The sequence below is a fragment of the Oncorhynchus keta genome, chromosome 8 (genome assembly GCF_023373465.1).
Source record: "Oncorhynchus keta strain PuntledgeMale-10-30-2019 chromosome 8, Oket_V2, whole genome shotgun sequence".
Classification (NCBI taxonomy): domain Eukaryota; kingdom Metazoa; phylum Chordata; class Actinopteri; order Salmoniformes; family Salmonidae; genus Oncorhynchus; species Oncorhynchus keta.
Window position 1 is genome coordinate 12,442,449 of NC_068428.1, and position 19,139 is coordinate 12,461,587.

The 19,139-nt window shown below is 41.2% G+C and overlaps 1 protein-coding gene across 8 annotated transcripts in view; it reads right to left on the reverse strand.

Moving 5' to 3' along the window:
- Positions 1 to 6,463: 6,463 nt before the first annotated feature.
- The window catches only part of LOC118386593 (ephrin type-A receptor 7), a 78,343-nt gene continuing 65,667 nt past the window's right edge, over positions 6,464 to 19,139 (reverse strand). For 2 of the 8 annotated variants that reach the window (XM_052523473.1, XM_052523472.1), the window contains exons 10-17: positions 18,686 to 18,799; positions 18,064 to 18,249; positions 16,262 to 16,323; positions 15,669 to 15,878; positions 15,198 to 15,347; positions 13,470 to 13,663; positions 12,554 to 12,709; positions 6,464 to 12,281 (exon numbers count right to left, since the gene is read on the reverse strand). In XM_052523473.1, coding sequence (XP_052379433.1) covers positions 12,167 to 12,281; positions 12,554 to 12,709; positions 13,470 to 13,663; positions 15,198 to 15,347; positions 15,669 to 15,878; positions 16,262 to 16,323; positions 18,064 to 18,249; positions 18,686 to 18,799 — 1,187 coding nt within the window. In that variant the 3' untranslated portion in view covers positions 6,464 to 12,166. Of the gene's footprint in view, positions 12,282 to 12,549; positions 12,710 to 13,469; positions 13,664 to 15,197; positions 15,414 to 15,668; positions 15,879 to 16,261; positions 16,324 to 18,063; positions 18,250 to 18,685; positions 18,812 to 19,139 lie in introns of those variants that run through there. The other 6 variants (XM_052523471.1, XM_052523470.1, XM_052523468.1 and 3 more) reach the window with 4 other exon arrangements.

Consider the following 19,139-nt stretch of genomic DNA (forward strand, 5'->3'; position numbering starts at 1 on the left):
AATGTTTGGGTTTTTTTAAGTCAGGGAAAACTCCAGGGCTGGATGGCATACCAGTTGAGGTATATCAAATATTTTTCAATGTACTCAAAGGTCCGTTAACATGTTTCAACCACTCCTATAGAAAGACTTTTATACTCAGCAAGAAGATGAGATTTCACTGTTACTGAAACAGGACCCAGGTGGTAAAGATCCAGTCCACCTAAAAAAAAACTGGAGACCCCTTACACTTCAGTGCTTGATGCCAAAAATCCTAACAAAATGCATAGCGTATAGAATTCAAAAGTTATTGTGAGATATTAGTCATTGTAATCAGACAGTTTTTTTTTACATGGACCATACATAGGAGATAATATAAGACAAGTATTGGAAACAATAGAATGCTATGACATATGGGAAGCCACACCTGGTATTCATAGCTGACTTTAAAAGTACGACTGGAATTTATAATATAAATGCCTGGACTATTTTATATTTTGGAGAATCTCTTATAAAATGGGTTAAAGTTATGTATACTCACAATAGGTGTAAATAGTGAATAATGGCTACTTCTCAGAAGGTATTATATTGTCAAGAGGAGTAAAAGAAGTTTGTCCACTATTGGCATATCTATTTATTATGTCCATCGAAATGTTAGCTATTAAAATCAGATCCAACAATAATATCAAGGGGCTAGACATCCAGGGCTTAAAAACTGGTGTCATTATACACTGATGATTCATATTTTCTTTTCAAATGTTTTACTTTAACATTACCTCGTAGTTTACTAATAAAAATGTTGACAGTGATGTGGACATACACTGTATTTAAATTCCGAAATAAATGATTTCACTGCAATATATTTGAATAGAAAGTTTGCCAAATTAGATAAGATCTTGGTACCATGGAAAGGACAACACCGTCTATTTGTGGAAAAATATTTTAGTTGTATCCCAATTTACCTATTTACTTATGGGCCTGGCTACACCTAACGACTTGTTTTTTAAAATTATATGAGCAAAAAAAGATTCCACAATTAAACGGGTCTAAAATAACTATACTTAAATCTGAACTGGTTTTCTAGCAGACACCGTGTTCACAAATGGCCTTTTCCCCTTTATTCAGGTTACAACCTCTCACTTTCAGTTATTATAAAAATAAATCATCTCCAAAATATTGCTATTTTTAAAAGAAGAAAGCTATATATTTTGGTTGCAATTTATGCTTAATCCACCAGAAAAGACCGAACAAATATTACTAAAAATATTATGCTTAAACACAAATATACTAATTGATAATAAAAAAAATATATACATTTTTTTTAAAAGTTTAAAAACTGTATAATCTTTTAATATCATATCATAAATAGGGCTGGTGGAGTTATGTCACACATGCAGCAAATCAAATTACATGGATATGTCTGCTCTATCCAAAATTACAACCAACTGATTGCAGCATTACAACCAAAATGGAGGAGGTAAGTGGAAGGGGAAGGAGGTAAGAAACCTGTCTGTTGGCCCTGCATTAATTAAAGACCAATCTTGGCTAAGGAAAATTGTGATGAATACAAAAGTATACCAGTTTCATTTAAGACTTGACAGCTGTGCCATACAGGTTGCAAAATAGCACAGTAGAAACATTCACGGCAGCTATAAATCAACTGGACGGTCTTCAGAGATAGATGGGAGGGGTTGAGGGAAGCTGAAGGCAAAAAAACCGGAAGAAAAAAAGATAACTAATGTAAAATATACTGTAAGCTATAATTAGAAGTGTTGTTGTCCATTATTTTACTCAGATTAGGTGAGGGGCGGTAGGGTTGGGAGAAAATCATGAAGCAAAATATATTTTAAAAATATATATTAAAAATAATATATACATATTTACAAAAATATATATATATTGGGATTGGAAATGATGCAGACCACTACGTTGATAGAAGACACAATCTATCAGCAATATTGAATCTGATCTACTCCCTAATTTTTTATTTATTTATAAATAAATACATTTATATTTTGGCTGCATTAAAACCCCCACAAACAAATACATTTGCATGCTCAATGTCATCATAATTTAGTATTAACACACTCATCAACGTCATCACCTTGGGATCAGACATTAGAAATAGTCCTGTGCCCAGTCAATTACATTCCCAGATTTCCTTTGATGTAGTGTCCCACAGCAACATGTACCTTTTCTTTGTTTGGTGATTTTATTAATGTGTGCAAATGACATATCTGCCCTTGTCTTTTTTGTTCTGACAAGTCCACTAGCTCCAGTATACCTATTTCAACCAGAAGTGGGTTATATGAGGCATTAAGCAGCAAGGAAGGCACCTTTTCTAGTTAAGCACCTAGTTAGGCACCTACTACACACCTGACTAACATCGTATACTACATAGAAGAAAACATACGAATATTGGATGGTGAGCACTTCCATTATAGACTTTATTGTATCAGAATGGAGTGTCGTTTTAGACTTTATTGTATCAGTATGGAGTGTAATTTTTTTAGACTTGATTGTACCAGGATGGAGTGTAGTTTTAGACTTTGCTGTACCCGTATGGAGTGTAGTTTTAGACTTGATCGTACCAGGATGGAGTGAAGTTTGTTTCTTGAGTGTACAAGGATGGAGTTGTATGCATGCATTCAGTCTGGAATATCAGAGCAAGGAGGGCTGCAGTAAATGAATGATGAGCAGGTGAATGTGTATTTGCATTGTGTCCGAGAGCCCAGGATGACCCTACCCTGTCCTCTCTGTCCTTTCTACAGTTGATGGGAACAGGAGGTCGGTGACCCACACTGCAGGTGCCAGCCCACACAGGCCTGTCGCCCAGCCAGATGAGATTGAGGACCACTCCATGGCCAACCCAAGAAGACCGTGGAGGAGGCCAGACTACCTCCACCACACGTTTCTCAAGCTCTTCCAAGGTCTGGAAGCCCCACAAGCTCCTTAAACTCCACAAGCTCCACAGAGCCCACAGTCTCGTGACAGGAGCAAGGCAGTGCCCCCAGTCCTGCCACAGCCAAGTCACAGTGAACAGGAGAGCCCTGTCAGTCATTGTGTAAATATTACTTAGCTATGTACATCCTAGCTATAACTATGGGTGGGGCAGCGGTCTAAGGCACTGCATCTCAGTGCAAGAGGCATCACTGTAGTCCCTGTTTCGAATCAAGGCTGCATCACATACGGCCGTGATTGGGAGCCCATAGGGCGGTGCACAATTGGTCAAGCGTCGTCCGAGGTAGGCCGTCATTGTAAATAAGAATTTGCTCTTAACTGACTTAACTAGTAAAACATTTTTTTTTTACCTTTATTTAACTAGGCAAGTCAGTTAAGAGCAAATTCTTATTTACAATGATGGCCTAGGAACAGTGGGTTTGCTGCCTTGTTCAGGGCCAGAACAACATATTTTTACCTTGTCAGCTCAGGGATTCGATCCACCAACTTTCCAGTTACTGGCCCAAAGCACTAACCACTAGGCTACCTGTCACCAGGTAGCCTAAATAAAGGTTAAATATATATGTAGATATTTTAAACCCAGTAGGCAATTTAATGCACATGAATCAAAACACCATATGAACAGCTTTGGACAAAAACCTAAAAAAGTTCAACTCCCTGTTCACCCATGACTGCGTGGCCATGCACGATTCAGTCATCCAACTCAATCATCAAGTTTGCGGACGACACAACAGTACTAGGCTTGATTACCAACAACGACGAGACAGCCTACATGGAGGAGGTGAGAGCACTCGGAGTGTGGTGTCAATGAAATAACTTCTCACTCAACGTCAGCAAAACAAAAGAGATGATCGTGGACTTCAGGAAACAGCAAAGGGATCTCCACTCTACCCACATTGATGGGACAGCAGTGGAGAAGGTGGAACGTTTTTTAAGTTCCTCGGCGTACACCTCTCGGACAAACTGAAATGGTCCACCCACACAGATAGTGTGGTGAATAAGGCGCAATAGCGCCTCTTCAACCTCAGGAGGCTGAAGAAATGTAGCTTGTCACCTTAAACCCTCACAAACTTTTACTGATGCACAATTGAGAGCATCCTGTTGGACTGTATCACAGCCTGGTACGGCAACTGCACCGCCCACATCCACAAGCCTCTCCAGAGGGTGGTGCAGTCTGCACAACGCATCACCGGGGGCAAACTACCTGCCCTCCAGGACACCTACAGCACCCAATGTCACAGGAAGGCCAAAAAGATCATCAAGGACAACAACCGTCCGAGCCACTGCCTGTTCACCCCGCTATCATCCAGAAGGCGAGGTCGGTACAGGTGCATCAAAGCAAAAACAGCTTCTATCTCAAGACCATCAGACTGTTAAACAGCCATCACCAACACAGAGATGATGCTGCCTACATACAGACTCAAATCATTGGCCACTTTAATAAATGGATCACTAGTCACTTTAAACAATGCCACTTTAATAATGTTTACATGTCTGACATTACTCATCTATGTATATACTGTATATTATACCATCTATTGCATCTTGCCTATGCCGCTCTGTCATTGCTCATCCATATATTTATGTGTATATACTCTTAGTCCATTCCTTTACTTAGATTTGTGTGTATTAGATAGTTGTTGTGTATTAGATAGTCGATATTGCTGCACTAGATATTGAAGCACCAGCATTTCGCTACACTCGGAATAACATCTGCTAACCATGTGTATGTGACCAATAAAATTAGATTTGATTTGATTATAGATTAAAGGTTTTGGTCAGCTGTGAAGAAATGTAATCCATTTGGTATGACTGCATATTATTCTGGTTTCCAGGATTTTATCTGTGCTAGCAGAGAGCAGAAAACCTTTTTGTGTTAGCTAGTAAGCACAGAGAGAGACAGATTGAGCCACAGAGGAGTCTGATTATCTCATCAACGGCATGTACCTGTAGAAGCCCAGCAGGCACATGCACAGATCGGGCTGTACCTGTGCAGAGCCCAGTTATCTAAAAGGGTCATGATCTTTCAACCTGTGGCGGCATACAAGCATTTATCTGAGCCAAGTATATTCAAATACATTTAAAACTGCCTCTTAAACATTCATCTCAATATCAATGTTGACCTCAGTATTTGATGTGAATTGTATGAATAGTAGGAAACTAGTGCTTCAGATTATTAAAGAAATAAAGACATTTCTTCCCCTTAATCCTCTACTGGCAGTCTTTCAGTTTTTCCCCCTCCATGTCTGACGGTTGAGTTTAGTGCAGTGTATCTGGGAGACATAAGCTTTTCCTATTCAGACACGGAGAGAAGGCTTTTATAAAGAAGATCACTATTGTAACACCTCAAGCAACTGACTGGAAATAAAAAACTCCCCTTTTCCAGCGAGCTTGCACTTTGCAGAACTCCTTTTCTTTACTTGTTCTGTTGGCGTTTGCATGTTTTCAGCATTAATGCTATGTCCAATCAGCCTGCAACCACTCAGTGTCCCCATAGTTGTGAGAGAAAGAAAAGCAACCTCTAGCAAAAATACCTTTAACATAAATCTGACAAACTAGGAGCCATAAGGCTGGAAGAACACTCTGTGTTCCTGTTAAATCAGTCCAACTTTACTGTGTATATCAAAATACCTAAACATTTTCCCATCCCTGTTAGATGGCAGGGTGATAAGCAGGCTGCAGTGTACTGTAGGGATTAGTGGTGACAGAGGAGTAACCATGGATCCTCTCTTCCTCTCCCAAAAATGCATGGATGGGGGCCAAACTCCCCTGGAAACATACATTACGGATCTGTCTTAAATGGCACCCTATTTGCTATATAGCGCACTACTTTCACCAGAGACCTATGGGTACTGATGAAAAGTAGTGCACTATGAAGGGAATAAGGTGCCATTTGGAACAGATATATGTTTTATGATTGAATTCCATCAGCCTCTGGGACGAGATGTTAAGATTCCACCAACTTAATAAAATAAATATTACAATAATGGGAGATATAATCTTTATAAATCCTTTAAGGTTCCTTTGTTTAGCCTAAGTCCCTCAGGATGGAGCTTAATTAGATTTTTTGTGCAAGGTTGGAGGGCTGGTAATGTCTTTTTAATGACACCATCCCTTGCTGTCTTTCTTCATATATACTTTACCCACCCATGTCATTCACACACACACACACATCACGCAAACACACACGCACAACATCACGCCAACACACACACACAATCACACACACACACAATCACACACACACACACACACACACACACACACACACACACACACACACACACACACACACACACACACACACACACACACACACACACACACACACACATAACATCATGCAAACACGAAAAGGTCATGCATTCCATTTGTTTACATTCAATCAAATCAAGTTTGACCATATTCTTACTTTAACATTCAAAGAACACTGATTAATGATTTACAAAATGGCGCATGCTGATGGATATGTGAAACGAGATCCTATGTAAAGACATGACACTAATTATGATGGAAAAGAGTCCAATGAGAGAGGATTTCTATAGAGATTGTATTATATTTCCAAAAATATATGTACAGTCTATTACAAAGGTTACGAAGCAAAAAAAAGTAACGTCTATTTAACAAGAAATCGTCTAAGCAATGATTTTACACTTCTGCTGTTTGGGGAAAATACTCTTGACCAATGAATACTCTCAATACTCTCATCACAGAAAAATAAATAATAAATTGACAATTCGTATTACTGTACATTAAACTAAAAGGCAAAAATAAAAACAAAATGCATTTCTAAAATGGGAAACCTATCAGCTGTCTTTGGTCCTAAATGAGAAGGTATGTACAACTGAAATCTTCTGGGTGACAGTAATCATCTGCGAGTGAGATAGAAAAATATAGTGCATTTTCAATGTATTCAGAGCTCACTACAGAGTAATGTGTGTAAAAAAAACAACAACAATGACAACAATATAAATAAAATGTACAAGTTTTACAGTTAGAACATATACAAAGTTTCCCTCGGGATCTCTGATCTCTCTGACACCATCAACAGTGCTGAACTCTTTGGAATTATCCACCATCTATGCAAAAGGCGTGTTCACAATTTCAGTTTGTCCAAAAGGTATGCAGAATATTAACCAGTCTACTTCAATATGTTTTAAATGACTTCTCATTCTTGAATCCAATAAACCCGCCACACAAACTGCCTTAAAAACTTAATAGAAACACAATAACACCCCCATATATTGAGTTAAACATCCTCAACTACAAAATGGGTAAAAAAAAAAGAAAAGAAAGTAAAAGCGAACAGTAAAAGGTGACATTTCCTGTGAAGGTCACAGATTATTTGTATGGCGGATCGATTGTATCCACGTCTTAATCTCAATTTGGCTCAAATTGCTGTCTCTACGGGACCCCTGTCTCAGAGGGAGAGAGGGAAGGGGGAGTGGGGGGCCTCCAGCACCGAGGTGTGAAGGCCCCCAGGGGCCCGCTGTTTGAGATCAGAGCAGGGGAGAATAGACAGAGAGAGAGAACGGGAGAGGGGCAGAGAACGAGGACTGACTGCTGCCTGCCTTGTGAACTGGGGAGTTTTGTGCTGACTGAATGCCTTTGCGCTGGTATTCAATTCAAAGGGCTGGCATAGACCCAATTGCTGAGCTTTGCTGTATGGGATAAAGAGTGGCTCTGTCTGTCTGTGACACGGGGCACAGAGCAGGCTGGGCAAGGTCTGATTCCCAGGTATCCCCCTACCACAGGGGTGAGTCCCTTTGGACTAAGCACAATGGAAATGTATCTAGGAAAGAATAGACAAAATCGCTAATGGCTTTACAAATGCTAAGCTTGCAGCCAAAGTCCATGATGGTGTTTCAGGGTTGGCTTTCCGAAGACCATTTCATTCTCTACAGGCAAATTGAAGGGCATATTAAATAATCATGGGGAAAACTGCAGCTTTAAAAATCTGTATCTATAATGAGTCCACAGGAACAAAGACAGCATCAGCCACAGCCAAATACTCTAACATTGGGTACATATACAGACAGTACCAGTCAAAAGTTTAGACACACCTACTCTTTCCAGGGTTTTTCTTTATTTTTACTATTTTCTACACTGAAGAATAATAGTGAAGATATCAGAACTATGAAATAACATACATGGAATCATGTAGTAACCAAAGAAGTTAAACAAATCCAAAATATATTTTCTTCAATGAAGCCATCCTTTGCCTTGATGACAGCTTTGCACATTCTTGGCATTCTCACAACCAGCTTCATGAGGTTGTCACCTGGAATGCATTTCGGTTAACAGGTGTGCCTTGTTAAAGTTCATTTGTGGAATTTCTTTCCTTTGCAATGTGTTTTAGTCAATCAGCTGTGTCGTGACAAGGTAGGGGTGGTATACAGAACATAGCCCCATTTGGCAAGAACAGGTCAAATAAGAAAAGAGAAAAGACAGTCCATCATTACTTTAAGACATGAAGGTCAGTCAATATGGAAAATGTCAAGAACTTTGAACATTTCTTCAAGTGCAGTTGCAAAAATGATCAATCGCTATGATGAAACTGACTCTCACGAGGACCACCACAGGAAAGGAAGAACCAGAGAGACCCTCTGCTGCAGAGGATATGTTCATTAGAGTTACCGGCCTCAGAAATTGCAGCCCAAATAAATGCTGCACAGAGTTCAAGTAACAGACACATCTCAACATCAACTGTTCAGAGAAGACTGCGTGAATCAGGCCTTCATGGTTTAATTTCTGCAAAGAAACCACCACTAAAGGACACCAATAAGAAGAAGAGACTTGTTTGGGTCAATAAACATGAGCAATGAACATTCGACCAGTGGAAATTTGTCCTTGATGAGTCCAAATTTGAGATTTTTGGTTCCAATCACTGTGTCTTTGTGAGACGCAGAGTAGGTGAATGGATGATCTCAGCATGTGTGGCATCCACCATGAAGCATGGAGGTGGAGGTGTGATGGTGTGGGGGTGGTTTGCTGGTGAAACTGTCTTGTGATTTATTTAGAATTCAAGGCACACTTAACCACCATGGCTACCACAGCCTTCTGCAGCGATACACCATCCCATCTGGTTTGGGCTTAGTGGGACTATCATTTGTTTTTCAATAGGACAATGACCTAACACACATCCAGGCTGTGTAAGGTCTATTTGACCAAGAAGGAGAGTGATGGAGTGCTACATCAGATCACCTGGCCTCCACAATCACCCGACCTCAACCCAATTGTAATGGTTTGGGATGAGTTGGACCGCAGAGGGAAGGAAAAGCAGCCAAGTGCTCAGCATATGTGGGAAATCCTTCAAGACTGTTAGAAAAGCATTCCAGGTGAAGCTGGTTGAGAGAATGCCTAGAGTCTGCAAGCTGTCAAAGGCAAAGGGTGGCTACTTTTAAGAATCTAAAATCTAAACTGTTGTTTAACACTTCTTCGGTTACTACATGATTTCATATGTGTTTTTCCATAGTTATCATTATTCTACAATGTAGAAAATAGTAAAAATAAAGAAAAACCCTTGAATGACTAGGTGTGTCCAAACTTTTGACTGGTACTGTATGTTCAAAATACTGTGAAACCTCCCTCTATTTTATTTTTTTACACAACTGCAGTTGGAAATATCTATATTTTCCTTACTTTTAATGAGAAAGAAATGAGTGAACCAACCATTCGTCGGAGAATAATACAATGCTGAAGACATTTATGATAACATTCATTTTGTTGTAAAAGGTGAAGACTGATGGCACCATTAGGTTGGCTTTTTAGCACATCTTTGCAGAGCCCATTCCTAATCTCTGTGCCCTGATTAGCATACAAAGGGGCAGAGACGTAAAAAAAAAAAAAAAAGAAAGAAGCATTTTATGCATGTTACATCACCCATACTGTTTGCCTGGCTCTCCTGAATGGCTAGGGCTGGGACGGTAAGTGATTTTCACAGTATGATTATCGTAATAAGGAGTATCAGGATTTTCTATATATCATGATATTTGGGTTATTAGATGCTGTAAGTACCTCATGCCAAACTCAAGGCCTTCAAATTAAGTGTGGTGCAATGGAAAGGATGATGTCATGACTAATGTGTGTGCCTCTCTGCTGCTTGAATGTCATTTCACCCCACGGTTACAGCCATATGTTCCAAATATAGTCATACACCGTGACCTTGTTATTAAGTCATTAGCATATTCGGGGATACCATTTCGTAAGTGGCATTACTATTTAATGATTTGATAACTTAAGTAAACCGGTATATTATCCCAGCACAACAGGCATTTCTGTAGAAACCTAGCACCTTCAAATCTCTGAGACGGACCATTTCTACCTGGACTCATTATTGCTTTGTTTGGTCAATCATCAATCGTGAAATTCAACATACGCAAGTGTGCATGATTTTCAAGTTCAGGATGAATGGAGCAGGTTGGCATTTACTTTCATGAGTCTTGCCTTGGAGGCAGCTCTGCAGGGTGGTCACGAGCTTGCACAACCACAAAGTCATAAAACCTGATTGTAAACCTAAACTCTAACCTTAACCCTAGCCTTGAGGGGTTGGGTTAAATGCAGAAGACACATTCCAGTTGAATGCATTCAGTTGTACAACTGACTAGGTATCCCCCTTTCCCTTTCCTTTCCTTTAACCACACTGCTAACCCTAATGTCTAACCCGTACCTTCATTTAAGACCAAAAAGCGAATGTTTGTTTTCATGAATTTTTACGATATAGCCAATTTGGATTTTGCAGCTGGCCCATCTAGCGGAAACTGCTCAGTTCTGCCTCCAGGGAAAGATTCGTAACAATAAACGTCAACCTGCATGAAATGATACCACAAAGAAAATGGGGAACCTTTCCATTCAGACACAAGACCTGTCTCACTGAACTGCAAAAAACATTGCCATTGAATAGCCTAAAAATAATGTCAATATATTAGTCTAACACATTTTAAGGCATTATTACTTCTAGAAAGTGCGTACACAGCATTTCCTAGATTCACCCTCAACCACCATATTCACTAAAATACAAAACAAATACCATTTGCTGCAACATTTTTTTTTTTGGCATTTCAATGGCGACACCATTTGCAGTGGATCAAGTCATCTCATTAAGTTTCATTACAATCCTTCTGTAGAGCAGTCCGTGGAAACGTTCAATTGATGAATTCAACAACGGAAATCAAAGTTCAGATTGAAAGCACATTGGACAATGTGATCAAACGATTCATGTGGTAAACATGAACATGTCAAGAATGTTGCCACTTTGATGCTTGATATTAGATAGAAAAGTTGTGATCAGTCTCAAATCAACTTGAATGATTGGCGTCATAACTGTTTCAAAATTTTCGACATACAAATTTGAAATCGGATTTTCCATCACAAAATGGGAGCGTCTGTGTTCAGGCAAATGCGTACAAGCAAAGCACTCCTGTAAGCGTCAAACGACCGAGAGAACACGACTATCTCTGAAGTCATTTATCTGAGGTGCAGCATACCGTCCGTCGTTCACTTCAAAAACATCAGGAAGAAAAAAACACAACTCACTGCAAACAGTTAAAACAGCCAGTAGTGTCTCAAGACAAACTGGTCAAAGTACCTCGAAAATCATTTCCACCAAAATGTTCAGACACCATACTCATCCTTTTGGATGGGAGCGTTTACCCTGTTGTCAAGTCCAAAATAGAAAAAAAAGGAAGAAAAGAATTGTAAGGGGAAAATAAAAATGAAAGATTACTATACGTACCACACCACATCACTGTGGCTCCTGACACTAACAACATGAACAAACTAGTAAAGAAAATACTGAAAAACCACCGCAAGGGGAATAAACAAATTGTTTGAAATCTTCTTTCTTTTTCCTTTTTATAAAGTGAAATCCATTTTCATGGTGCACAAATCAAATCATCCACGAGGTTAAAAGAACAAGGTAATATGTATCAAACTCGTTTTCCAAAGCTCCGTCTCTATTTGATATGTTGTTGAGAGTTCCTCAGAGCGTTTTAAGTTCGGCATCATGTTCAGGTAGTATTCTGTCATTCTCTCCTTCGTACCCGTTCTAAAGAGGGGTTCAAATCCTTCGCCAAGGATCACAGGAATTATTTCATTCCGAAACATCCGGAAAAAAAATAGTCAGATAGAAGACGACATCACGTCACATGATTTTCAATGATTATCCTGGGAGGTTTTGCCTTAGTGCTGCTCTAGATAGCCCGTCCACAGGGGGCACTGTAGTCTGTCATCACACCTGGATTCCTGTGCCGTGGAGATGCAGCATCTGGGCTCTCATAGTCTGTATGCTGCTCATGATCTTCTTCTGATGGCCAACTAAACTGATCCCCAAGCTCATCACATCCCTGCAAGACAAGACGGCCAATGATAAATCACAGCAGTGGACAACAGAGAGGCTCAAAACATCCCATGGCGTATAGAAGCACCAGGTATTTCGTTAACGGACAAATAGATCTGAAAACATGACAGGCTTGTTTATGAATCACAATGATGAAATAAAAATGCAGTATTGCCACGTCCAAGGATATTGACTGAGAAAACAATGATATGACAACTCTCCAGAACTGGCCATATTGGATTTGACCTCCACGCGTGTTTTAAAGTCCAGGTTCCTTACTCAATTGACATCCTGGCCACAGAGTCCAGTGAGCTGTAGCCAGCGGCGGTGAAGTTGTCTCTGTATCTCTCCATCTTGATGGCCTCCAGCCACTCCCCAACCGAGCGGAAAGTAGTGAAGTCTGGTGTGCTCTGATCTAACAGGGGACTAATCGGTCTGTTGGATGAGCAAGAGGAAGCCATTAACGTCTCATGCGAAAACTGAAACATTCCCATAACAAACACAAACTGAGCCGGGAGCAAGACACAAAAGACAGCCAAAGACATCCCGGGGTAACAGTAAAATTGCATGTGGAAAAAGAAATTAACACATTTTGAACATTTCAATCGATGTCAAATTCAAAAGTGCCAATGCCATCTGATCCTCTTTTTCAAACAAATGTGTGTGCTATGTAACTATCAAAACCCCTCAACATCATATATGGATGGTAATTTTACATCAAACCTCCACAAAATGTCCTTCAAAAATAGAAGCACTTTCCAACAGTATTTTTTTTTTTTTGGGGTTACACTGTCAATCTCACCCAGGGAGATTGTGTTCTGAATGTAAATAGAATTAATTTGACAAATGTCCCAGAGGGTTCCAAAGTTCCCACAGCACTTAAAAACCCCAGGAACTCATTACAGGGATTGATTTAAAAGCCCTGCTATTGACCATAAAGCCATGGAAGCTGCTTTGGCTTATTGATTCTCCGGGATTTATCTTTCATCTGTGAACTCCTGTGGATAAATCAACCCCTGGATGCTTTGGATTGTCCACTAATGTAGCTCCATAGGACAGAAATATGAAGAAGCAATACATACTTCCATAGTCTTACAGCTACTTTGGTCAAATGTTCTAACTGAAGCTGCTAATTTATTCCATTGGAGTTGTGTAGTGCTCAGTTACAGGGTTTAATGAGACAAGCTTTCCTTACCTCGTGCAGGTTCCCACCGGGGTTTTCAAGGTATTGGGATTGCGAATCATCTTATCAAGGATGCCAACTATTTGATCAAATTTGGGACGATCGGCCCTGTCTTTCTGCCAGCAGTCCAGCATTAGCTGGTGCAGGCCTGGAGGGCAGTCCATGGGAGCAGGGAGGCGGTACCCCTCCTCTATGGCCTTTATCACCTGGGAAAAAGAAAAACACAGGCAAGTCTTTAAGGGCTATTACCACTACGATTACCACCACATTAACACAAAGTCGCCATTCACTACAGTTCATTTCCATTTCATTCTCTAATCAAGATGTTTGTAAACAGGAAGTGTCAGTACAAGTCTTGTGTGGTTCCCTATTTACAGAAGTGGTGCTTTGAGAAGAAACAGGCCTAACCAGATGTGATCACTCAGTCTCAGCTTGTTAAGATGACGGTGAGACCCAAAGACCCAGAGTAGCAAGACCCAAATTAGGATATATTGAGAGTAGTATCTAGTGGCCCTGTCTGGTACAGAGATGGGTCTCTAGAACACCTGCCCATGCCTGTCATACTATACAAATAGACCTGATTGTAATTAATTAAGCAAACAGTGGCTCTGTTTTCCCTTAGATGCATCCTTCATATTGTTTGTACTCTTTGTCTCATCAATAGACTGCATTTACACAGGTCTAATGAATAATGAAAATACACAAAGTTGCATATCTTCAAGCTACATCTATTCTCACTCTGTCAATAGCTAAAAACAAAGTCCATTGAAAGTCAACGGCGTGAGAACTTTAAACATTAGGGGCAATGGGCACCTTTGATTTGAGACTCAACCGTCTCTTCCTCTATTTCGGGGAATGTGAGTTTGTTTATTTTCCGCACATGTTCATCTGTTCTTCCTGTCAGGGCTATTCAAACAACACTGGGCTACGGTAGAAAAAGTGTCAAAGGAGCGGTTTGCCAACATCTTGACAGAGGAACTGTAATCTCTGACATTGATGCCTGTCAAGCACGCTTCTTCCACAACCAATCATGTCTAGCATTTCTAACAGCTGATTGTTCAATCAGCAGGCTTCCCATTAGGAGGAGCTGAGCGTAATATAATCCTATTTAGTATTTCTGCTGAGGAGAAGACTGTTTGTCCTACTGGATTATGTCATCTTTAACTTCGCCACGGGAGAAAACTACCACTGGAGCATCTTTCAGACAAGTACTTGCAAACAGCGGCAACCCTTTTACCGATTAAGTATTGCCGTTACTGACTTTCAAATCGGCGACCAAACCCCTCTTACGATCAGCACGGTGAACCGATTTGCAATGTTCATCTGTTCCAATTTAGCCTGAAACAAAGCAGCGGCCGCAGCTAAAACTGAAAGTTCTACATGACTAACTAGATAGCTCCGGCATTATTGAACTCTGACAAGTAAGGTAACTCAGTATAAAGGTTCAAAGCAGTTTTGAAGTCCAAAGAGTATTTTGTATGCCAGATATCCAGTCTGTTTCTTTATATTATCATATAAAAGCATTTGATGAATATCAATCTCGGATTAAAACAGAATGAAGTAATACCTAGCAATCCTCCTCATTCAACTCTAAATAGTAATTGTGGCTCACGTTTAAATCAGTCCTATGAATTCAGCTAATTCTGTTCATTCTGTAATACGATAGCCAGTCTCTGAGTAACATGCGAAAACTGACATGTATTTGGTGAATGATTGACTTTGTGTAACAGAGCAACTCACATCTTGATTGGACATGTCCCAGTAAGGCCGTTCCCCATAGGACATGACCTCCCACATGACAATGCCATAACTCCACACATCACTAGCGGAAGTGAATTTACGGTACTGGATGGCTTCCATTGCTGTCCATCGAACAGGTATTTTTCCACCCTGTTCAGTAAAATGCAGGTCAGTGGCTGGAGTAAAGATCAAATTCATTATATCCTGCATCTTCCCCTAAAACATCAATTAGAATAGAGTTACAACTTCGCACGCAGGGTCAGCAAAACTTCAAAACGTTCAAAGCTAAAACTTCACCAAAGAGACTGCAGGTCTTGCATATTGAATAACTAGGCCCAGACATGCATGGGCATGCATGCGTAGTTTATACTCCATTCCCATGCACTGGCTGTTGGCTTGATTTGAGTGTTCAGAGAGAGCTCAGGGAGTCTAGGCAGGGAAAGCAATACGGGGCTGGTTTAATTGACTCACCGTTGTTGTGTAGACAGCCTCGGGATCGTCATCGATCACTCTTGACAGGCCGAAGTCAGACACTTTACATACGAGATTGCTGTTGACAAGTACGTTTCGTGCAGCCAGATCTCGATGGACATAACCCATGTCGGAGAGATATCTCATCCCCGCTGCTATGCCCCGCAGCATCCCCACTAACTGGATCACTGTGAACTGACCATCGTGTTTCTGTACACAACAGAGGAAAACAGTCAGCTAAGCAAAATCCGCTCAGTTCACAAAGGCATTGCAGTGGTATTATTTATAGAATATGGAACTCTTAATGTGAACATACTGTATTACACATAACTGGTAAGGGAGTTGCAGTTGCCATTTTTTGTTATTTTTTTACAGTGAACCTTTCATTTAACTAGGCAGGTCAGTTAAGAACAGTGACAGGCTACCCCGGCCAAACCCGAACGACGCTGGGCCAGTTGTGGCGCCGCCCTATGGGACTCGGCCGGATGTGTTACAGCCTGGATTCAAACCAGGGACAATAGTGACGCCTCTTGCACTGAGACGCAGTGCCGCTGCTCCACTCGGGAGCATTGAACGCGTTGAAAGGTACTCACCCTGAGAAAAGCATCTAACGAGCAGTTTTCCATATATTCAATCACAATCATCACCGGTTTGCCTGAAAACAAGGGTGACACATCCATTATTTGACAACAACAACAAAAAATGGTTTATTAACGGCTTGCTAAATTACATTTCAGCCTTTAGTGTTATATTGAACAATTTCCTTCATTGGTTTGTAATTAAGTGTAAATATCTGTTCCTTATATTAGGCTGTCTAAATGAGACAATATAAATCAGGGAGCAAGCCTAATTTTACCAGAAACACTACATGTACAAAAGTTTGGGGTCACCCCTTCAAATTTGCGGATTTGGCTGTCTCAGCCACACCCGTCGCCGACAGCTGTAGAAAACTGAGCACGCAGCCATGCAATCTCCATAGACAAACATTGGCAGCAGAATGGCCTTACTGAAGAGCTCGGTGACTTTCAACGTGGCACCGTCATAGGATGCCATCTTTCCAACAAGTCGGTTCGTCTAGCAGGGCAGATTTCTGAGCTGCCCCGGTCAACTGTAAGTGTTATTATTGCGAAGTGGAAACATTTAGGAGCAACAACGGCTCAGCCGCAAAGTGGTAGGCCCACACAAGCTCACAGAACGGGACTGCCGAGTGCTGAATCGAGTAGCGTGTAAAACTTCCTTTGGAAGCAAAGACAGCGCAATAACTTTTTGTTGGGAGCTTCATGAAATGGGTTTCCATGGCTAAGCACCCGCACACAAGCCTAAGTTCACCATGCGCAATGCCAAGCGTCGGCTGGAGGGGTGTAAAGGTCGCTGCTATTGGACTCTGGAGCAGTGGAAACATCTGAAGTGGTGTATCATGCTTCACCATCTGGCAGTCCAACGAACAAATCTAGGTGAAGGGACATTTGAAGGGATTTTCAAGCTGTTTAAAGGCAGTCAACTTATTGTATGTACACTTCTGACCCACTGAATTATAAGCGAGATAGTCTGTCTGTAAACAATTGTCCAGTGAAGGGACATTTTAATGCTACAGAATACAATGACATTCTAGACGATTCTGTGCTTGGTTTGGTGAAGGCCCTTTCCTCTTTCAGCATGACAATGCCCCCATGCACAAAGCAAGGTCCATACAGAAATGATTTGTCGGGATTGGTGTGGAAGAACTTGACTGGCATGCACAGAGCCCTGACCTCAACCTCATCGAACACCTTTAGGATGAATTGGAATGCAGACTGTGAGCCGGGCCTATTCGGCCAAGATCAGTGCCTGACCTCACTAATGCGCTTGTGGCTGAATGGAAGCAAGTCCATTACTAATACTTTTGGTCTAGAAAAAAAAAAGTATGTGCATACCTGCTCGTGGAACATCCCATTCCAAGATCATGGGCATATATATGGAGTAGGTCCCCCTTTGATGCTATAACAGCCTCCACTCTTCTGGGAAGGCTTTCCACTATATATTGCTGAGGAGACTTGCTTCCATTCAGCCACAAGAATTTGACAAATTTGACAAACTGACTTGTTGGGTGCCACGTTGAAAGTCACCGAGCTCTTCAATAAGGCCATTCTACTACCAATGTTTGTCTATGGAGATTGCATGGCTGTGTATACACCTGTCAGCAATGGATGTGGCTGAAATAGCCCAATCCACTAATTTGAAGGGGAGTCCACATACTTTTGTATATATAGTGTATGTACATATTAAGAATGGTATTTGAGTGCACTTGCTTTACTTTCTTGCTGCAGTTGTAGGTGTGTGTGTGCGTGTGCGTGTGCGTGTGTGTGTGTGTGTGTGTGCGCGCGTGTGTGTGTTTGAGAGAGAATGCAGTCCTTACCTCTGGTCACCACTCCCTCCAGATGGACAACATTGGGATGGTCAAACTGGCCCATAATGCTGGCCTCACACAGGAAGTCCCTCCTCTGTTTCTCTGAGTAGCCCACCTTCAGGGTTTTAATGGCCACTGACATGTCCCGTTTCCCTGGGAGCTTCATCCGTCCACTACACACCTCCCCAAACTCTCCTGTGAGACGGACAAAGAGACAAAACCACTCATGGGTCATGAACCTTCAGAAAAACGAGCAAAAGGAGCAAACGAGTTTAGTGTATGTTCAGAGAAGACAGCTGTGCTGCAGGAGATAATACATAGGAGTAGAACATATTGTTCTGCTCAAGCTGTGTATATATAGATACTCTCATTGACTGCATCTCTAAAACTGATGTGGCAGCAATTCATCAGCCGTGAAGCATCTCTGCTATTGTCGTACCTTTTAAAAAGATGCAGGCCCACACATTAACTGCAATGAACTTTTCCCCCCTTATTTGCAATTGCCCTATCAATATACAGCGAGGATAAACCGTGTCCCCATTTCAAAGTGTAAATATGTGGCTGTCATTGTGATGTATGAGTGTACGGTATGACTAAACAGAGAGAGCTGGGAGACACCAGCCAGACTCACCTGCTCCAATAACTCGCTCAATCTTAATGCAGGACGCGTCCAGCTCCTTGGCAAATTGATGGACAGCCCTGTTGGGGTCCTCGTAGGTTTCAGGGTCAATGTATGTTTTGGTGCCTGGAAATTTAACTGTAGAAAGGTAAGGGGATTACTGTTACGATTAAATATGCATACAGCATGCCGGGCCGACCGGGCGCTTGTCAGACACACCATAACCAACGGCAACCATTCAGAAGGAATTGCTAAACAGCCAGCTGATGGAAAGCACCTGTGTCAAAAGCGCTTTCTGCAAACACCCTTATACCAGACATCTATTCTTTCCCCCACCCTTTTTTTATTTTTTCCTCCGATAGAAATGAAAGCGTGATTATATTTTCTTCTCAACCTCCTCACAAAAGGACCAGCAAAGATGTGAGCAGCCCAGAATGAGAGTTGCCCGCCAAGGTTGTCTGCTATA